The sequence below is a fragment of the Erythrolamprus reginae genome, chromosome 1 (assembly GCF_031021105.1).
Source record: "Erythrolamprus reginae isolate rEryReg1 chromosome 1, rEryReg1.hap1, whole genome shotgun sequence".
Taxonomy (NCBI): domain Eukaryota; kingdom Metazoa; phylum Chordata; class Lepidosauria; order Squamata; family Dipsadidae; genus Erythrolamprus; species Erythrolamprus reginae.
The window spans coordinates 27849950-27871591 of record NC_091950.1 but is presented as its reverse complement, the minus strand read 5'-3'; the positions used below and the strand labels follow the sequence as shown (position 1 = coordinate 27871591).

At 43.8% G+C, this 21642-nt stretch overlaps 1 protein-coding gene across 4 annotated transcripts in view; it reads right to left on the bottom strand.

Annotated features, from left to right (window-relative positions):
• Positions 1-21642, bottom strand: part of MAST3 (microtubule associated serine/threonine kinase 3) — a 130580-nt gene that overhangs the window by 11703 nt on the left and 97235 nt on the right. For all 4 annotated transcript variants that reach the window (XM_070748149.1, XM_070748131.1, XM_070748141.1 and 1 more), the window contains 9 exons: positions 19336-19474; positions 18060-18192; positions 17645-17810; positions 15756-15857; positions 12679-12801; positions 10252-10361; positions 5897-6051; positions 2274-2509; positions 501-695 (listed from right to left, as the gene is read on the bottom strand). In XM_070748149.1, coding sequence (XP_070604250.1) covers positions 501-695; positions 2274-2509; positions 5897-6051; positions 10252-10361; positions 12679-12801; positions 15756-15857; positions 17645-17810; positions 18060-18192; positions 19336-19474 — 1359 coding nt within the window. The remainder of the gene's footprint in view (positions 1-500; positions 696-2273; positions 2510-5896; positions 6052-10251; positions 10362-12678; positions 12802-15755; positions 15858-17644; positions 17811-18059; positions 18193-19335; positions 19475-21642) is intronic.

The window sequence follows — 21642 nt, the reverse complement described above, 5'->3', positions numbered from 1 at the left end:
GAACACCCGGTTCTTATCTAGAAAAGTTTGTAAGTAGAGGTGTTCTTAAGTAGAGGTACCACTCCAATACCAACCTAGCATCGGATGGCATCGAACCAGATTACTTACGGGACTGTCTTCAGCCTCATGTGTCCCAATGGCTGGTTAGGTCTCACAGAGTCGGCCTTCTCCAGGTCCCGTCAGCTAGACAATGTTGCCTGGCGGGACCTAGGGGAAGAGCCTTCTCTCTGTATGACCGGAAGTCAAATCTTGTGCCGATGGGCACGCATGCCTGCCGGACACACACCCACCTGCAATGGTCCCGGAGAGCGCACCGGTAGTGGCTGGTTAATACAACACCCGCCTGCAAGCGCCCATTAGGTCTTAACGCTCTTAACGGACTCCTAAGATATCTGGAACTCCGTGTGACCTCAGTGGTGTGTTTGGCCCTGTTTTATCCGCTTCTGCTCTGCTAGAACCACTTGTGCTGGGAGCAGGCCAGAATTATTCGCCCCACTGACCTGAATTGATGATAAGCGATAATGCAGAAACTGAAGCTGACTTTGGCACTCTGCCACTGGAAGATGCTGGCTGCTTCCCTGCAGAATCCTTGTGGAGCCGATAACTGCCTTCGCGGTCCAAAGCTCTCGAGGTAGAGCTCTTCGTACCTGTGCTGTTGCTCCTGAGACGGACGCGGTTCAAGCTGGCCAGGTCAGCTAGAAGGAAATGAAAGGGACTCTTTATTTATTTTATTTTATTTATTATTTTATTTTATTTTTTAATTTAATTTTTTAATTTAATTTAATTTAATTTAATTTATTTTATTATTTTATTTAATTTTATTTATTTATTTATTTATTTAATTAGATTTGTATGCCGCCCCTCTCCGTAGACTCGGGGCGGCTAACAACAGTAAAAAGACAATATGAAGAAATCTAATATTAAAAGTAATGCAAAAAAACCCAATTTAAGAAACCAATCATACATACAGACATACCGTGCATAAATTTTATAAGCCTAGGGGGAAGGGAATATCTCAATTCCCCCATGCTTGATGACAGAGGTGGGTTTTAAGGAGCTTACGAAAGGCAAGGAGGGTGGGGGCAACTCTGATATCTGGGGGGAGTTGGTTCCAGAGGGTCGGGGCCGCCACAGAGAAGGCTCTTCCCCTAGGTCCCGCCAAACGACATTATTTTATTCGACTTCTGTGCTGCCCAATCTCAATGGGACTCAGGACGGCTTACTTATTTCCTATGCCTTATCATAATGATGCTGCTCCATGGAAACGATACCTGCTAGAGAAAAACTACATACATTTTTGAAAATTAGAACAAAAAAATGATTCAGAAAAGTACAAGCTCAACTGCGATGATTACAAAAAATACACTGCTCAAAATAAATAAATAAAGGGAGCACTTAAACAACACAATATATCTCCAAGTAAATCAAACATCTGTGAAATCAAACTGCCCACCTAGGAAGCAACACTGATTGACAATTCATTTCACATGCTGTTGTGCGCATTCAACTTTGTACAGAGCTAAAGTATTCAATGAGAATATTTCATTCATTCAGATCTAGGATGTGATCTTGGAGTGTTCCCTTTATTTTTTTGAGCACTATATTTTTTGTAGACTTGTGTAATAAACTCAGGATGGAGATATAAACAAAGAAACAAACAAACATATAAATAAGACTGGCCTGCTTGCTTCAAAGTGTTGGTAATGACCTTTAAAGCCCCACATGGCATTGGGCCAGAATACACCCGGAACCGCCTTCTACCGCACGAATCCCAGCGGCCGATAAGGTCCCACAGAGTTGGCCTTCTCCGGGTCCCGTCGACCAAACAATGTCGTTTGGCGGGCCCCAGGGGAAGAGCCTTCTCTGTGGTGGCCCCAGCCCTCTGGAATCAACTCCCCCCAGAGATTAGAACGGCCCCCACCCTCCTTGTCTTTCGCAAATTACTCAAGACCCACCTTTGTCGCCAGGCATGGGGGAGTTAGGATGTTCCTTCCCCTAGGCCACTACAAGTTATGTATGGTATGTTTGTGTGCATGTTCGGTTTTTATAATAAGGGGTTTTAGTTGTTTTATTAAATTGGATTGTTACATGTTGTTTTTTATCATTGTTGTCAGCCGACCCGAGTCTGCGGAGAGGGGCGGCATACAAATCCAATAAATAAATAAATAATTATTGGCTGTCGCCAAATGTAAGGAGATTGGACTAAACTCGGCAAATGTTGCTCCCCCTACTGGCTTCACCTGAGATAGTATCCGGAGATACCCTGCTCTCACCTGCCAGTGCTGAGCCCTTGCTGGGTGCCCTTGGTGCTGCCATCTCAGAATCCCCAACGACAAACTTGGGGCGCTCCTTTTTGGCTGTCCCCCGGCAGGGGCTCTCATCCTCCGAGGACAAGGCGAACCTGGGCATCGCTTCTAAGCTGCAGGTGCTGCTCAGGACGGCAGGACTGCGGCTGAATTCTTGGCGGAAGGAATGGACGGTGGAGCCACAGGAGGTCCAGGCACGAAGTCTGCACGAGAGACAGGGGAAAAAAATTGGAGGACATCTGCACGGAGCACAATGGAAGACTTTCTTGCAAAGCAAACAGATCCGTCCGTCCCCTCTGTTCTGCCAGCGTGTTTCAACTGCCCATAATGACAGGGTAATTACTCCAGGAAGAGTAATTGGCATCAGACCAGATTACTTATGGGACCATCTCCTGCCCCATGCATCCCAGTGGCCGGTTAGGTCCCACAGAGTCGGCCTTCTACAGGTCCCGTCAAACAGGCAATGCCATTTGGCGGGGTCTAAGGGGAGAGCCTCCTCTGTGGTGGCCCCAGCCCTCTGGAATCAACTCCCTCCAGAGATTCGCACTGCCCCTACCCTCCTGGCCTTCTGCAAGAGTTTAAACCCCCACCTGTGCCAACAAGGTTGGGGTTGTTAAGATCAATATCCAGCCACGGCTGATGAATGAATCTACAATTGATTGGAAGAAACTGATTGAAATGTGAATGACTGCTTTTTATGCAATTAGGGTTTTAGTATGTTTTAGATTTGTTGCTTTACACTATGTAATTTATTCTTCTCGTGAGCTGCCCTGAGTCTGCAGAAAACGGCGGCATAGAAATAAAATAATAATAATAATAATAATAATAATAATAATAATAATAATAATTGTTCTGCTGGCGTGTTTCAACCACCCGTAATTACAGGGTAATTAGTCCAGGAAGAGACACACCACACGATAAAAGGAAAACCCAAAAGTTTTTATAAACAGAAAAACAGAAGCAGCTCCCTTTTTAAATGTCAAAGGGATTTTCTGGTACACACAAGGCACAGCTTAAATGCAGTCCAATTGCTCACCCAATAACTGGGAAATTGAGTCCAATTCTAAAGTCCAGAGAGTCCACCCACACAATCTTGAACAGCACACAAACCACGATTGTGACGAAACAATGAATCAGATAAACTGCCATGAGGCTAAAACACCAGGCTGCACTTTTATCTGTAGCACTAATTACAGCAGCCCCACCCAACCACAGGTGGCCTCATTTTCTCTTGTAATAATCCTTCAGTTGTTGTCTCCTATGCATCACTCTAAGCATACGTGGATGTGTCATTAATTCTTGTTCAGAATCTAGGGATGAGACAGATGATTGATCTCCTCCTGCGCTGTCTGCCAAACTCCCCTCTTCCCTGTCACTCACGCTTCCTTGGTCAGAGGAGGCTTCGTTGGCAGATTCCATCGGGAGCAAAACAGGCCTGCGGCATGTGGATGTTTCCCCCACATCCACCTGCACATTCCTTGGGGCAGGAGCTGGGACAGAGCTAACCACAACACCCTCTATGGAGGATGGTCCACTGCGATCTTTTCCAGTTTGTTTATGTATCAATCGAATTTATATCATCTAACTGTCCCTCTCTATCTGAGATAGTAACTCATTCAAACTAATTCAGGGAATTTGAATATTGGAAGACTTGAACTTGGAAGACTTAATGAACTCAATCTGTATAGTCTGGAGGACAGAAGGGAAAGCAGGGACATGATCAAAACATTTAAATATGTTAAAGGGTTAAAGAAGGTTCAGGAGGGAAGTGTTTTAATAGGAAAGTGAACACAAGAACAAGGGGGCACCATCTGAGGTTAGTTGGGGGAAAGATCAAAAGCAACGTGAGAAAATATTATTTTACTGAAAGAGTAGTAGATGCTTGGAACAAACTTTCAGCAGACATGGTTGGTAAATCCACAGTAAATGAATTTAAACATGCCTGGGATAAACATATATGCATCCTAAGATAAAAATACAGGAAATAGTATAAGGGCAGACTAGATGGACCATGAGGTCTTTTTCTGCCATCAATCTTCTATGTTTCTATGAATCTTCGCAGTCCTGCATTCTAACTACTAGAGCACACGGTGGGAGTCCCCAAACCTGGCAACTTTAAGACTTGTGGACCTCAACTCCCAGAATTCTCCAGCCAGCATATCAGAATTGGCTGGAGAATTCTGGGAGTTGAAATCCACAAAGTTGCCAAATTTGAAGGCCTCTGAGGTAAATGATACAAGAGGATCATGGCTGGCTGAGGGATTCTGGGAGTTGAAGTCCACAAGTCTTAAAGTTTCCATGTTTGAAGACTTCTGGCACATGGCATTCCTGGAAGTCTACCAACACTGCAAAATGAACCATGAACAGAGTCACAAGGTCCGAACACATATACCCCTTGTCTCTTCTGGTGCCAAAATCGAGCTTGCTCTTTGGAATTTAAAGCAAATTCAAGAAACTCAGGAAGCTTATTTATTTATTTAGACTTCTAGGCCGCCCAATACTGTGGTGCTCAGGACGACTTACAACAAAATAAAATATAATACAACGACAATAGTAAGAAGTCGAATATAAATATTAAATTGTAAAAGCCCCATTATAAAACCCGTTATAAAACCCCATTATAAAACAATCCTATCAAACAACACGCATACCAATCAACATATTTTGGCCGTGAAGATGTTAATATTCATAGACACCAGGCCTGCTGGCAAAGCCAGGTCTTTATAGCTTTCTGGAAGGCCAGTAGGGTGGGAGAAGTATAGACATCAGTGGGGAGTTGGTTCCATAGAACCGGGGCAACCACAGAGAAGGCCCTCCTCTCGGTCCTGCCAACCTGCACTGCTTACCCTGTTTCCCCGAAAATAAGACGTACCCCGAAAGTAAGGCATGTCAGAGGTTTTGCAGAATTTGGTAACATAAGGCACCCCCCGAAAATAAGGCGTAGTCAAGTTTACATACGGTACGGTGGAAAAACATACGGTACCATTCAAAGCTGTTCATAGCGGTACCGTAATAATGTGGCGTCCCTTGCTGGCCCCTTCCATCGCTTTGTACCGTCCAGTACAGCAGACACAGTCTGCTGCTGTCTCACCGCCATTACAGTCTCCACTACAGTGTGTAGACAGTAGTTACTCTGGTGGCCAGAAGCTGCAATAGCGGGAGTATACTGTTGTACCATATAAGTGCCGTTGTTTGTGTGTGTGTGTGCCATACTGACAGGTACCGTACCGTAATCAGTGTACCGTACGGTACACTTTCTTTGGGGGTGTCAGCTTTTCTGCCTGTGAATTTGTCTTATTTAAGAAATATAAGGCACCCCCCGAAAATAAGACGTAGCACAACTTTTGGAGCAAAAATTAATATAAGACAGTGTCTTATTTTCGGGGAAACACGGTAGTTGACAGGACCCGGAGAAGACCAATCCTGTGGGATCTTATTGGTCTCTGGGAGGTACCCGGCAGGAGACGGTCCTGTAAATAGTCTGGTCCTAAGCCATGTAGAGCTTTATAGGTAATAACCGCTAAGCTCCCTAAGTTGTGCAAGATCCTTCCATCACTCCCCTTTCGAAAAGTTTGATCCTGTCTGCTCACCTGGTCTCTGTCTTATTTAGGCGGCTTCTGTCCTCATCCCCGGAGCTGTGATCTCCCCTCTCGGCCCTGTCTTCTTTGTCCTCCCCATGGCCCTGCTCAGAGGATGTGAGGCTGAGGGTGGAGGAGTTCGCCAGATATTCACAACTGCTGTAAACCTGGGAAGGGGGGAAGGGAGTAAAATTATTCTTGTTTCATAGCCAGCAACTGTACACTAAAACATAGGAAGAACGGCTGCAGGAATTGGGCATGTCAATCTGAGTATTGTATTGGCAGTTCTTGTGTTAGCAAAAACTTCAGAAGAGAAGGATGTAGGGGTAGTGATTTCTGACAGTCTCAAAATGGGTGAGCAGTGCGGTCGGGCGGTAGGAAAAGCAAGTAGGATGCTTGGCTGCATAGCTAGAGGTATAACAAGCAGGAAGAGGGAGATTGTGACCCCGCTATATAGACCGCTGGTGAGACCACATTTGGAATACTGTGTTCAGTTCTGGAGACCTCACCTACAAAAAAATTGAAAAAATTGAACGGGTCCAAAGACGGGCTACAAGAATGGTGGAAGGTCTTAAGCATAAAACTTATCAGGAAAGACTTCATGAACTCAATCTGTATAGTCTGGAGGACAGAAGGAAATGGGGGGACATGATCGAAACAGTTAAATATGTTAAAGGGTTAAATAAGGTCCAGGAGGGAAGTGTTTTTAATAGGAAAGTGAACACAAGCACAAGGGGACACAATCTGAAGTTAGTTGGGGGAAAGATCAAAAGCAACGTGAGAAAATATTATTTCACTGAAAGAGTAGTAGATGCTTGGAACAAACTTCCAGCAGACGTGGTTGGTAAATCCACAGTAACTGAATTTAAACATGCCTGGGATAAACATATATCCATCCTAAAATAAAAATAGAGGAAATAGTATAAGGGCAGACTAGATGGACCATGAGGTCTTTTTCTGCCGTCAGTCTTCTAGGTTTCTAGTTTAATAGAAAAAACGACTAAGGGTGATAAGATAGCAGTCTTCCAATATCCAAGGGAGAATTCTCATAAAGAAGAAGAGGTCAATCTATTCTCCAAAGCACCCGAAGGCAGGAAAAGAAGTTATGGATGGAAACTAATCAAGGAGAGAATCAACTTAGAACTAAGGATAACTTTCCTGATAGTTGGAACAATTAATCGGTGGAATGACTTGCCTTCAGAAATTGTGGGTGCTCCAATACTAGAGGTTTTTTAAAAATTATTATTATAAATTTTATTACTTTTTTGAATCTTTTCTTTAAAATGACTATTACAATAATTCTTTGAGCAATTCTACATTGTTGCAAAATTCCTTTTTTAGTTTGAGCTTTAATACATTATACTTTTCTTTTACAACATTACAACAGTTTTTTCCCGAACACCATCATTCTACTAAAGAAATAATTCCTTCAGCACTGTCACACTTTTTATTAAGTCTGCACTTCTATTTCTACTAGTTTCTTTTATCATTCTTATCACCCATTTCCTCCCACCTAGGACTATATGACTGTAACTTGTTGCTTGTATCCTAAGATTTTTATTAATATTGTTTCTTCATTGCTTATTTGATGCTTGACAAATCTATATTTTCTTTTATGTACACTGAGAGCATATGCACCAAGACAAATTCCTTGTGTGTCCAATCACACTTGGCCAATAAAGAATCCTATTCTTAATATTATTTCATTTATCATTTTTACAAACACTTTTGTATTTCCCTATTTACATATTGTGATGCCTTTTTAGCTGTTACTCTTCTTTTTCGTCACTTCAATCCATTGATACCATTGTTCCCATATCTTATAATAGTCTGAGTCTTTTTGGCTCCGTAATTCTATTGTTAGTCTTTCCATTTCAGCACATCCGTAAATTTTATGAATTCTTTTACTTTCTACAGGCATTTCTTAGCTTTTATCAAACTGTGCAAATACTATCCTGGCTGCGGTGCTAATATATAATACTAAATATTTAATGTTTTTACTGTAGTAATAATAATAATTAATAATAATAATAATAATAATAATAATAATTTATTAGATTTGTATGCCGCCCTTCCCCAAAGACTCGGGGCGGCTCACAACAATGATAAAAATAATATTATACTGGCACATATCTAATATGAAAAAAACCTAAAAATCCTATCATAATTAAAAACCAAACAGCACATACATACCAAACATAAATTATAATAAGCCTAGGGGAAAGGTGTCTCAAATCCCCCATGCCTGGCGGTATAGGTGGGTCTTAAGTAGTTTACGGAAGACAAGCAGGGTGGGAGCAGTTCTAATCTCCGGGGGGAGTTGATTCCAGAGGGCCGGGGCCGCCACAGAGAAGGCTCTTCCCCTGGGGCCTGCCAGACGACATTGTTTAGTCAACGGGACCTGGAGAAGGCCAACTCTGTGGGACCTTATCGGCCGCTGGGATGCGTGCGGTAGCAGGCGGTATTTTTTGAATGTTCCCAGAAGGAGGAGTTCTGGTGTAAATTCTATTGGTACTTTGATTATTTCTTGCATCCATTTGTGTAATTTAGTTCAAAATCTCTTCGTTTCAGGACACAGTCATCCGGGATGCCTCTCTTCATCCAAGAAGTCCTACGGACCTTCTGCGCCTTGAAGAGTTCCCAGTCACTAAATAATTCAGAGTTCGAAGATGAGCGCCATCTTCTGCCTCCTACCCCACTCTGCGATGCCACCGATGCCAGGTTTTTAAGAAGAGACTGGACAAACATTTGTCTGAAGTGGTATAAGGTTTCCTGCTTGAGCAGGAGGTTGGACTAGAAGACCTCTATGGTCTCCTCCAACTCTATTTGTTGGTGCTTAAGAATAGTTTTGCAGGAACCTACTACCATTTATGGTGGACTTGCCCAGTTGCTAAAATTTTTTGGCACAAAATCAATAGCTATCTAGAGTAAATTGTGGCACAGACAATCCTTTTAAAACCTGCACTTTTCCTTCTTGGTATTACAAGGCAGAAATTTAAAAATAGAAACATAGAAGACTGACGGCAGAAAAAGACCTCATGGTCCATCTAGTCTGCCCTTATACTATTTCCTGTATTTTATCTTACAATGGATATATGTTTATCCCAGGCATGTTTAAATTCAGTTACTGTGGATTTACCAACCACGTCTGCTGGAAGTTTGTTCCAAGGATCTACTACTCTTTCAGTGAAATAATATTTTCTCACGTTGCTTCTGATCTTTCTCCCAAAAAACCTCAGATTGTGCCCCCTTGTTCTTGTGTTCACTTTCCTATTAAAAACACTTCCCTCCTGAACCTTATTTAACCCTTTAACATATTTAAATGTTTTGATCATGTCCTCCCTTTTCCTTCTGTCCTCCAGACTATACAAAATGAAGACAAATACTTAATCCTCCATATTATAACAGTTACAAGATTAATATATGCGCAAGATTGGAAAACAGAAACAACCCCCACAATTTTAAGTTTCACAATTAAAATCCTTGAATGTGCAGAAATGACCAAAATGACATTGGAATTACAGGAAAAAGACAAATCCGAATTTTACAAAATATGGGAAAGTTGGTACAAATGTCTCAAACAGAAAAAATACACAAAAAACCTAAAAGAAAAGTAAAACTAGACACTTCTTCCTTTCTTACCCAAACATAATGAAAATATAGAAACACTGCACCATAAATCGATAGAACATAAAACCCCTAAAAACGAACTCGTACCTTCCTCAGAAATATTCAAAATGAATACAAGTACAGTGGTACCTCGACATATGAGTCTAATTCGTTCCAGACCCGAGCTTGTAAGTCGATCAACTCACATCTCGAACGAATGCCTTTAGACTTTGTTTTTCGCACGGAGATAACCGGAAGCAAGGAGATTCTTGTGCCACCTAGTGGAAGCTCAGCTCGTATCCCGAATTTGAGCTCGTGTGTCGAACAGAAATTTCGCTCATGTCGCGGCTCGTAACCTGGAATACTCCCATGTGGAGCAGCTCATATCTAGAGGTACTACTGTATAGTATACAGAACTAAAGAAAATAAACACACAATTCCACATACTAGACACAAATGCCTAATATAAGGTCGCTTGATAGTAATAGTTGACAAATTATGTCTTTTATATGTGCATATGTTGAACACCATTGAAGCTGAATGTTTTATAAGTTCTAAGCTGATTTGTCTGTATTTTTTCTCATTTCTTTCTTTCTTTTTTTGTATGTTTTGACTGTTTTTTTTTAAAAAAAGGATAGTTTTGCAATGAACGAGAGTATCACCCCAAACCTCCCCCTTCTCTGCGCACTTCAAGTGGCCCCTGTTTGCCAGCAACGAAGCCAGAAATTCTCTGGCAAGCCTCCTCCAAAGAAGCCAACCTTGCTGAAACGATGGGAGCAGGACGAAAACTGACGAATCTCCGCACAGGATTCCTCATCCTGGGTTTTCTCATCATCGGAGCCCAAATGCCGGAAGCGGTCTGAGCGAGCTGGACGAAAGAGAAAGGTTGAAGAAAAGGAACTCAGGTGTTTATCAGATTTGCCCTGTTTAAGAGCTGATGTAGGTGTATGGTAGCCTTCTTCATCGTCTCTAGAGCAGTGTTATCCAACCTTGGCAATTTGAAGATATTTGGACTTCAACTCCCAGAATTCCCCAGCCAGCAGATGCTGGCTGGGGAATTCTGGGAGTTGAAGTCCAAATATCTTCAAATTGTCAAGGTTGAGAAACAGTGCTCTAGAGCTGTGATGGCGAACCTATGGCACTAGTGACAGGCCCCACAGGGTTCAGATGAGATCGGCGATCTGGTAGCGGGTTTTGAGGGGTTCCAGAGGCCGGCTCGGCTGTGTGTGCGTCTGACATATATACATGCCGCTCTGTGCGAGATTTCGCTTCTGTGCATGCGCCTAAAGCGAATTCTCACATGAGGCTGCTCATGCAGGCAACATTTCAATAATTTTTGCCCTGTTTTTGCTTCTCTGCATGCGCAGAAGCAAAATAAAAAGGGCAAAAATCTCACCGGTGCAAGCATCCTCACGCAAGATATCACTGCGGGCGCATGTGCAGTGAAATCTCGCATAGGGGCGCACGCACAAATGTCGGGCGCCTGTGCCACCCTCATGATCCATACTAGGGAAAAGTAAGTGGAGCCCTTCGGTGTAGCAAGCGTGCCACAGGTGGCACATGGAGCTAGATCTGTGGACACATGAGTCATTGCCCTATGTCCCCTCCAGCACGCAGGAGGCTTTCCCGAAGCCTGGGGAGAGCAAAAAATGGCCCAACAAAATTTCTGGACTTCCGGTAGGCCTGTTGGGCCCGTTTTTCACCATCCACAGGCTTTGGAGGCTTTCCTGAAGCCCGGGGAGGGTGAAAAACGGTCCAACGGGCCTAGCAGAAGTTCAGAGGCTTCAGTGAGGCCTGCGTACCTGTGCAAGGGGGCACAGCAGGGGGGGGAACGGGGGAAGGCTGTGCGCACATGCGCGGGGATATCATGCATTATGGTGTGTAGACATGTGCACACACATGTGGTATCATGCTTGTGCATGCTCTTTTGGCACTTGAACAAAAAATGGTTCCCCATTTTTGGTTCGCCATTTTCTAGAGGCGCTGGGACTCTACCTAGAATGCTCCAGCTAGCTAAACAGCCAGCAGACCTCTAGTTATGCTATTTGTAAAATTATGGGAAGATCAATGTAGAGCAGTGTTTCCCAACCTTGGCAACTTGAAGATATTTGGACTTCAACTAGCATTCACTGGCTGGGGAATTCTGGGAGTTGAAGTCCAAATATCTTCAAGTTCGCTGACTGGGGAATTCGGAGTGGGGCGGCACATAAATCTAATAAATAATAATAAATCTAATAAATAATTCTGGGAGTTGAAGTCCAAATATCTTCAAGTTGCCAAGGTTGGGAAACACTGATCTAGAGAGCACCAAGTTGTAAAGGTAAAGGTTCCCCTTGCACATATGTGCTAGTTGTTCCTGACTCTAGGGGGCTGTGCTCCTCTCCGTTTCTAAGCCGAAGAGCCAGCACTGTCTGATGGAAATTCTGTGGTCATGAAACCGGCATGAATAAACACCAAAAGATGCACAGAATGCTGTTACCTTCCCACCAAGGTGGTCCCTATTTTTCCACTTGCATTTTTACATGCTTTCGAACTGCTAGGTTGGCAGAAGCTGGGACAAGTAGCAGAAGTTCACTCTGTTACGCGGCGCTAGGATTTGAACCACCGAACTGCCAACCTTTCTGATCAACAAGCTGAGCCACCGCGTCCACCAAGTAGTAGAAGAATGCTATATAAGCAGTGAAACAGTCCCAAGGGCAGTCCCCACCCCAATCTTTCAGGAGACCTTTAAGGGGCCTTTCTGGGATTCCGGCAGAGAAGGATTGCCGTCTTCTGCGCTACCAGTGCGCCCTCCAAGGCCGTTGCACGCACGCGCACGTCAGCACAAGATTTGCCTTCTGCACATGCGCAGCAAGTGAAATCTCAGAGATTTTAGCGATTTTCGCCGATATTTTTGCTTCTGCGCATACGCAGTGAAAATCGGTGAAATCTCACTTGCGCGAGCATCTTCACGTGAGATTTCAATTTGCACATGTGCGTATGCGCAGAAATAAAATCTTGCATGGGGGCATGAATGTGTGCGTTGGGAACGTATAACTGCGTGTGTGCATCCCAAAAATCGCTCCCGGAACGTAGCACCTGGCTGTTCTGGTAGCGGCTCATCCCTGGATTCCGGGTTGCAACTCTGCCATCCAACCAGTGCAGCCCTCCCCTTCTTTTCTCTCTCTTCATCTGGGAAGCCTTACTGTCAAAGTAGCTGGTGTCATCTTCAGCCTCTAGCTGGGGGATAAACTCCGCTTTCTGCCTCAGCAACCCGTTCCAATCCAAATGGTGGAAGAAGGGATGATGCTTCACTTCATGAGCGCCTCCTAGAGGTTGAGATGGGAAAGAAGGAAATCCAAGGCACTCAGAAGTTGATCTCTGGGGCAGGAGAGCCACAACATCTCAACTTGTGCCATAGCTTTAAGTACAGGTATAATTAGATTAGATTAGATTTATTGGATTTATATGCCGCCCCTCTCCGAAAACTCGGGGCGGCTCACAACAAGATAAAAACAATACATAATAACAAATCCAATACCCACCAATCCAATTACAATTTTAAGCTAAAAATTCATATGACCACAAAACGGACCGAATTTTTATTGCTAAGGAAGTTGGTTGTTCAGTGAGCCTTTTCTTTTTTTGTATTGGCTGCTATGTGAATCACTGCAATTGTTAAATGAATCAATTAAATGAATCCAGTTTCCTTTACTGAGTTTGCTTGTTGGAAGCTGTTGTACATACTCCTGATCAGTTGGAGGATGATGAAGATATTGAGGACTCGGATTCAGATAGTGTTTATGAAGTAGTGGCGGGCCCGGGGTTACAGGTAGTAGAACAGGTGGGAGGCCAGCCACAGGATGGGGCTATGAGTTCAGGATCTAGCGAGGAAGAATCAGACGCTCGCTGGGTTAATCCTAAATTCAGAAGGATTCAGAAACGTAGAGAACAGAGGTCTGGAAGAAGATATTAAGGAGAGGAATGGGTTAAATATTGTAGTGATGTATTTGGCACGTCAGAGGTTAGGAGAAGAAGGGTGGAGTTTCAACGCTGTTGAAAAGAAATATGGAGATGTTTTTGCCAGCTAAAGTAAGCCAAAGCATTTTGTATTGTATTTAATCAGTGCTGCTGTCTTTTTTAAAGCTATGTAGTTAGGAAATAAATCTTGTCTAAGTGAAGCAGGAAAAGGAATGTGAGAAATGCGGCTAAGAGAGAGATAACGGACTGAGAGATGTCTGGAATGTATTGAAGTACAGGAGAGCAGAGAAATAAACGGAGTTGCTTTATTCATGAAATGATGCATTTAATGAGAGTTATTTGTAATTACTAAACTTCTACCAAAAACCGGAACAGAAGCCAGCTGGAAAGGTTGCAAATAGGGATTACATACCGGAAGGCTACAACCATAAAAAAATAGATGGTTATAATGCGCCCAAATTTTGATCAAGTGACTGTAGGACTGCTGCAATGGTTGTAAGTATGAGGACTGGTGGGTGCCATTATAACTTCAAATAGTTACAAAGCGATCCGCATAATTTGAGTCAGTGAGTGTTCTGTCCCCACCAAGAACATAACACAACACCCAGTTTGTGTGCACTTATTCACTTCAAACAACACTACTAATAAACATCTTAGCAGTGAATATGCACACAGCAATCTACAAGCAGTCTTTTTTGGCAAGCAACCAGCTACTAATTAATCTTCATTAATAGCTGGTATCAGTTCAAAGAGTTTTAAAGCCAAGAAGAGCAAGTAGAAGGGTCCTCGGAGAGGGGCGGCATACAAATCCAATCAATCAATCAATCAATCAATCAATCAATCAATCAATCAATCATAGGTCTTTATATCTTATGTAGCTTCAGAGAGTCAGTTCTTGATAACCGAAACGGAAGCAGAGAAAACTAAGCAGAAGTCTTTCAAACACGGAGCAAACTATGAGCAGACGGGTTTTCACAAATGTTCTCGGCAGCTTGTTAGCTGCCTCTGATGTCCTTAAGTGGACTAGGGGAGTGGCCAATTATCCCCCAGTCTTACTCCAGAGGACACCTCCTCTGGAGTAACCATTCCTGTCTCTCCTTGAGCAGGATCTGCCATCAGCTGCATGAGCTGTTGGTGGGCCACAATAATGAGTAACTGTCGAAGCATTTTAATCTGTTAGGTAATGATTATAGAACTATCCACTTAGAGAAGGATTTAGAGGGCAGAGGGGAAGTAGGAAGGAAGGAGAGAAAGTGGAGAGAATGGAGAAAGAAGAAGGAAGGAGAAGGGAAGGGTGATAGTAGAAGGAGGGGGGAAAAGGTAAGAAAGTAGGTAATAGAGGCGGAATAGCTGCCTGAGATGGAAGGAGGGAAGTGGACAAAAGAAAGTTGGATACAGATGAAATAATATAAAGTTAACCTGGAATGTGATCTAGTCTATTGTATTTGAAAAATGATATATGTACAGTGGTACCTCTACTTCCGAACTTAATTCGTTCCGTGACCAGGTTCTTAAGTAGAAAAGTTTGTAAGAAGAAGCAATATTTCCCATAGGAATCAATGTAAAAGCAAATAATGTGTGCAATTGGGGAAACCACAGGGAGGGTGGAGGCCCTGCTTCCTCCCAGGAGATTCCTAGAGAGGTCCCACAGAGGCTTCTCCCTGCCTTTTCCGGCCCTGTTTCCTCCCAGGAGATTTCTAGAGAGGCCCCACAGAGGCTTCTTCCTGCCTTTTCCGGCCCTGTTTCCTCCCAGGAGATTTCTAGAGAGGTCCCACAGAGACTTCTCCCTGCCTTTTCCGGCCCTGTTTCCTCCCAGGAGATTCCTAGAGAGGCCCCACGGAGACGTCTCCCTGCCTTTTCCGGCCCTGTTTCCTCCCAGGAGATTCCTAGAGAGGCTCCACGGAGGCTTCTCCCTGCCTTTTCCGGCCCTGTTTCCTCCTAGGAGATTCCTAGAGAGGCCCCACGGAGGCTTCTCACCGCCTTTTCCGGCCCTGTTTCCTCCCAGGAGATTCCTAGAGAGGCCCCACGGAGGCTTCTCCCTGCCTTTTCCGGTTACAGTTTCGGAGGCTCAGGTTTGTAAGTGGAAAATGGTTCTTGAGAAGAGGCAAAAAAATCTTGAACACCCGGTTCTTATCTAGAAAAGTTGGTAAGTAGAGGCGTTTGTAGGTAGAGGTACCACTGTATATTAAGATGTATTGAAGGTATAAGAAATTGTATGTTCAATGTGGAGGGGGAAAAAATTGTTTGAAAAAACCCCAATGAGTAACTGTCAGGACTACTTGTATTGATGCTCTTGTCATACCTGTGCCCAGTCGCTCCAGAGGGCAGTGACGCAGGAGTTGTGTGATCAAATCTTGGGCATCAGCAGGAAGTGCTTCATCCCCTTCAGGCCAAATGATTTCATCTGAAATTAAGGAAGTAAAACCAGGGCAGTTTTTGGAGGGTGCTCCTTGAAAGTTTCCCTACCCCCAAAACTTTTCAAAAACTTTGAGGGGACAAGGATATCCTTCATGCTTGGTGGTGCAGTGGTTAGTGATTTAATTTTAAAATAAAAATTAGTTAAAATAAAACAAAATAAACTCAGCCCTAGGGAATGGGAAGGCAACACCCTCTCCCCCCTCCCTTCTGTCATCTCCAGGACGCATCACATGCTGAACGAAGGTCACTTTTGTCTTCTCTAGTTCACTTGAGTTTATCTACTGGATTTCTCAAAGGTCCTTTTGTTCTACCAAGCATCTGGGGCTGGCACTGGCTTGGCTTCTGCAATAAATGGGGCCCTTACTGCCTTAGAAACATAGAAACATAGAAGACTGACGGCAGAAAAAGACCTCCTGGTCCATCTAGTCTGCCCTTACACTATTTCCTGTATTTTATCTTAGGATGGATCTATGTTTATCCAAGGCATGTTTAGATTCAGTTACTGTGGATTTACCAACCACGTCTGCTGGAAGTTTGTTCCAAGGATCTACTACTCTTTCAGTGAAATAATATTTTCTCATGTTGCTTTTGATCTTTCCCGCAACTAACTTCAGATTGTGTCCCCTTGTTCTTGTGTTCACTTTCCCATTAAAAACACTTCCCTCCTGAACCTTATTTAACCCTTTAACATATTAAAATGTTTCGATCATGTCCCCCCTTTCCCTTCTGTCCTCCAGAATAAAGAGATTGAGTTCATCAAGTCTTTCCTGATACGTTTTATGCTTAAGACCTTCCACCATTCTTGTAGCCTGTCTTTGGACCTATTCAATTTTGTCAATATCTTTTTGTAGGTGAGGTCTCCAGAACTGAACACAGTACTCCAAATGAGGTCTCACCAGCGCTCTATATAAGGGGATCACAATCTCCCTCTTCCTGCTTGTTATACCTCTAGCTATGCAGCCAAGCATCCTACTTGCTTTTCCTACCGCCCAACCACACTGCTCACCCATTTTGAGACTGTCAGAAATCACTACCCCTAAATCCTTCTCTTCTGAAGTTTTTGCTAACACAGAACTGCCAATACAATACAATACTCAGATTGAGGATTCCTTTTCCCCAAGTGCATTGTCGTTCAATTTCTCTAACCTCGCAATATATGTCCCTTCAGTTAAGAAGGGACACATACTGCGTAGCTAGAGTTATAACAAGCAGGAAGAGGGAGATTGTGATCCCCTTATATAGAGCGCTGGTGAGACCACATTTGGAATACTGTGTTCAGTTCTGGAGACCTCACCTACAAAAAGATATTGACAAAATTGAACAGGTCCAAAGACGGGCTACATTTTTGGTGGAAGGTCTTAAGCATCAAAACTTAATGAACTCAATCTGCATAGTCTGGAGGACAGAAGAAAAAGGGGGGACACAATCGAAACATTTAAATGTGTTAAAGGGTTAAATAAGGTTCAGGAAGGAAGTGTTTTTAATAGGAAAGTGAACACAAGAACAAGGGGGCACAATCTGAAGTTAGTTGGGGGAAAGATCAAAAGCAACATGAGAAAATATTATTTTACTGAAAGAGTAGTAGATCCTTGGAACAAACTTCCAGAAGACGTGGTAGATAAATCCACAGTAACTGAATTTAAACATGCCTGGGATAAACACATATCCATCCTAAGATAAAATACAGAAAATAGTATAAGGGCAGACTAGATGGACCATGAGGTCTTTTTCTGCCGTCAATCTTCTATGTTTCTAAGAAAAAGCAAAACCTACCACTTATCACTTGCCCAAAGAGTTCCTCTGGGGTGTCACCGAAGAACGGGACGCAGCCGATCAGGAACTCGTAGAGTATTATGCCCATGGCCCACCAGTCCACTGGCTTGCCGTAGCCTTGGATCAGGATCACTTCCGGAGCAATGTACTCAGGAGTCCCACAGACCTGTCAAGGGAGAGAAAGAAAAACAGAGTTTTTGTTTCTGTGAATACGGAGGTTTCTTCTTAGGGATGGATGGGATCCCTGCCTCCCCCCTTAAACCCAGAAAGGGCAGAATCAAGAGAGTGAGGATGCCTTCAGATGGGCCCATGGCTTCTGAGGTTTGGAGGCTCTTTCCTTGGTCCCCAGCACAACAAACTAGTAGCTTTCGTTAGAAGACAGACACACATGCTCCTGGCCATACAAACATCGTACCTGTTTATCTACGAACTCTCTGGTGTCCTTCTCAATGTGGCCCTCGTAGAGATTGGTCGTCATGTTCATCAAGCCAATCTTGGACAGGCCAAAGTCGGTCAGCTTGATGTGGCCCATGGATGTGATGAGCAAGCTGGAAGGAAGGAAGGAAGGAAGGAAGGGATGGAGGGGGGAGGGAGGGAAGGAAAGAAGGAAGAAGGAGGAAAGAGGGAGGGAGAAAGGAAAGAGGGAGGGAGAAAGGAAGGAAGTGATGGAGGGGGGAGGGAGGGAGGGAAGGAAAGAAGGAAGAGGGAGGAAAGAGGGAGAGGAAGGAAGGGAGGGAGGAGGAGAGAGGGAGGGGAGGAACGGAGAAAGGAAGGAGGAAGGAAAGAGGAAGGGAGAAAGGAAGGAAGGGAGTGAGGGGGGAGGGTGGGAGGGAAGGAAAGAAGAAAGAAGGAAGTGGGAGGAAAGAGGGAGAGAAAGGAAGGGAGGGAGGGAAGGAAGGAGGGAAGGATGGAGGGAGGGAAGGAAGGAAGGAAGAGGGAGGAAGGAAAGAGGGAGGGAGAAAGGAAGGAAGGGATGGAGGGGGAAGGGAGGGAAGGAAAGAAGGAAGGAGGAAAGAGGGAGGGAGAAAGGAAAGAGGGAGGGAGAAAGGAAGGAAGGGATGGAGGGGGGAGGGAGGGAAGGAAAGAAGGAAGAGGGAGGAAAGAGGGAGAGAGGGAGGAAGGGAGGGAGGAGGAGAGAGGGAGGGGAGGAAGGAAGGAAGGAAAGAAGGTAGGAAAGAGGAAGGGAGAAAGGAAGGAAGGGAGTGAGGGGGGAGGGAAGGAAAGAAGGAAGAAGGAAGTGGGAGGAAAGAGGGAGAGAAAGGAAGGGAAGGAGGGAGGGAAGGAAGGAAGGAAGGAAGGAAGGAAGGGAAAGGAGTTTGAACCATGAAAGGAATCAACCAAATAGTTCAAAACCTGTAAACTTTCTGTTATATGCTGCCCAGAGTCACTCATTTACGAGATGGATCTAATATAAATTAGATTAATTAATTAAAAAATCAGCAAACGTTTTAGACATTTGGGACACTGGCCTCTAATTCCAAAAAGCAGAATGTTATGTGAGAGAATTCAGTTGTTTGTCACAAATGTATAGATGCTACTGCTCAGGGCAACCCACCCAACAGCCAGTCAGCATTCTAGGCTACAGCAAGACAAACGTATTAGAAGAAGACTCCCTAAATAAGAATTATTGAAACAAATGCATCCCACCCACCTCCCTGCATTTCACAACCTGACTTGTACCCCAGTCTCACTTGTCTGGCTTGAGATCCCTGTGAACAATGCCGTAATTGTGGAGGTACTCAAGGGCAAGGACGGTCTCAGCAAAATACATCCGGGCCATGTCCACAGGCAGAGGCCCCATGTTCTTCAGCAGTGTGGCACAGTCTCCACCTAAAGGAGATAGAATGTCAGAGAGTCCACTATAAGTAAAACACCAAAGACACTGGACAAACCCAGCTTTGATTATTTGACATCTTAAACCAGGGTTGTCCAACTTTGGCAACTTTAACACCTGGGGACTTTGTTAGTATACTGTATATAAATATGTTGGGTGTTGTAATACATAGGCTAACAATGTAAGTTTAAGACTGTACCTTTAAGAGACATGTGCTGGTTGGCCACAAGAGGGAGCCAACGATGTTCATCTTGGGGGAGTTTGTACTAGAGAGATTTATATTTGCTGTGCCTATACTTGCTATGTGCGATAACCTGGTTTGTAAACCATTATTAGGATTATATGTGTATGATATTGGACCGTGTAACTACTATTGGTTTTTTGCCTATCTGTATATAATAATATTGTTCTATTTTGTACTAAGTCTGATTCATTTGTATTTGTATTGTATTTATTAGATTTGTGTGCCGACCCTCTCCGTAGACTCTGGGCGGCTAACAACAGTAAAAAGACAACGTAAACAAATCTAATATTAAAAAATCTAAAAACCCCAATTTAAGAGATCAGTCATACATACAGTCATACCATACATAAATTTTATAAGCCTAGGGGAAGGGAATATTTCAATTCCCCCATGCCTGACGACAGAGGTGGGTTTTTAAGAGCTTACGAAAGGCAAGGAGGGTGGGGGCAACTCTGATATCTGGGGGGAGTTGGTTCCATAGGGTCGGGGCCACCACAGAGAAGGCTCTTCCCCTGGGTCCCGCCAAACAACATTGTTTAGTCGACAGGACCTGGAGAAGGCCAACTCTGTGGGACCTAACTGGTCGCTGGGATTCGTGCGGCAGAAGGCGGTCCCGGAGATATTCTGGTCTGATGCCATGAAGGGCTTTATAGGTCATAACCAACACTTTGAATTGTGACCGGAAACCGATTGGCAACCAATGCAGACTGCGGAGTGTTGGTGTAACACGGGCATACCTTGGGAAGCCCATGATTGCTCTCGCAGCTGCATTCTGCACAATCTGAAGTTTCTGAACACTTTTCAAAGGTAGCCCCATGTAGAGAGCGTTACAGTAGTCGAACCTTGAGGTGATGAGGGCATGAGTGACTGTGAGTAGTGAGTCCCGGTCTAGATAGGGCCGCAACTGGTGCACCAGGCGAACCTGGGCAAACGTGTATGATATTGGACTGTATAACTACTATTAGTTTTTTGCCTATCTGTATATAATAATATTGTTCTATTTTGTACTAAGTCTGATTCATTGACTGACTAACCTTCATTGCTACATTAACTCTACTTAATTTTTTTTGAAGATTTGTTATATTGCCTAGACGTTCTAACAGACTTCAACTCCCAGAATTCCCCAGCTAGCATGCCTAGGTTAGACACAGTGAAGGGCCCCTCTTCTTACCTTCTACTGGAGCTCCCTTGGAGGCCGTCATGGGAGCACGCGCACCCATTGGGGTGGGATTTGGCTTTTGCGCATACACAGCAAGCCAAATCTCGTGAGAGAATGCGCGTGAGCGAGATTTTGGCTATTTTCGCCAATATTTTTGCTTTTGCGCATGCACGGAAGCAAAAAATTGGTGAAAATAGCCTAAATTTTGCTCTCACGCAATGGCGCATCAGAGGCGCGTAGCTGCGTACACAACTGGGATTTTCTTACCGGAACCACGCATCTGGGAGCACTGGCTGCTGCTCGCCATTTGTAAGACATCCCTGATCTAACCTTTTTTTCCAGCTTGTTGGGCTAACTCTCTTTTAAACATCAAGTAAACAGATTTTATTTAATTCTGCCTTTCATGTTGTTTTTAAAATCTCTTTAACAAAATGCTTCTTTTAATGGCATTGCTTTTTTTTCTCTCCAGGATCCTTTAATGTTCGTAAAAAGAGTCCAGTGCTTTTTAAAAATTTCAAAATGGATAACATTTTACATTTGCTTTATAAGAGGGTCTTGTAGAAATCAAAGAGAAAATCTTTTGCCCCCTTCCCCCGTCACACACTTAGAAAAGCTAAAAGCGCATCTCACCATGCCAAACAAACATAATTGGCAATACAGTGATCCCTCGATTTTCGTGGGTTCAAACTTCGCGAAATGGCTATACCACGGTTTTTCAAAAAATATTAATTAAAAAATACTCCACGGGTTTTTTTTCTATA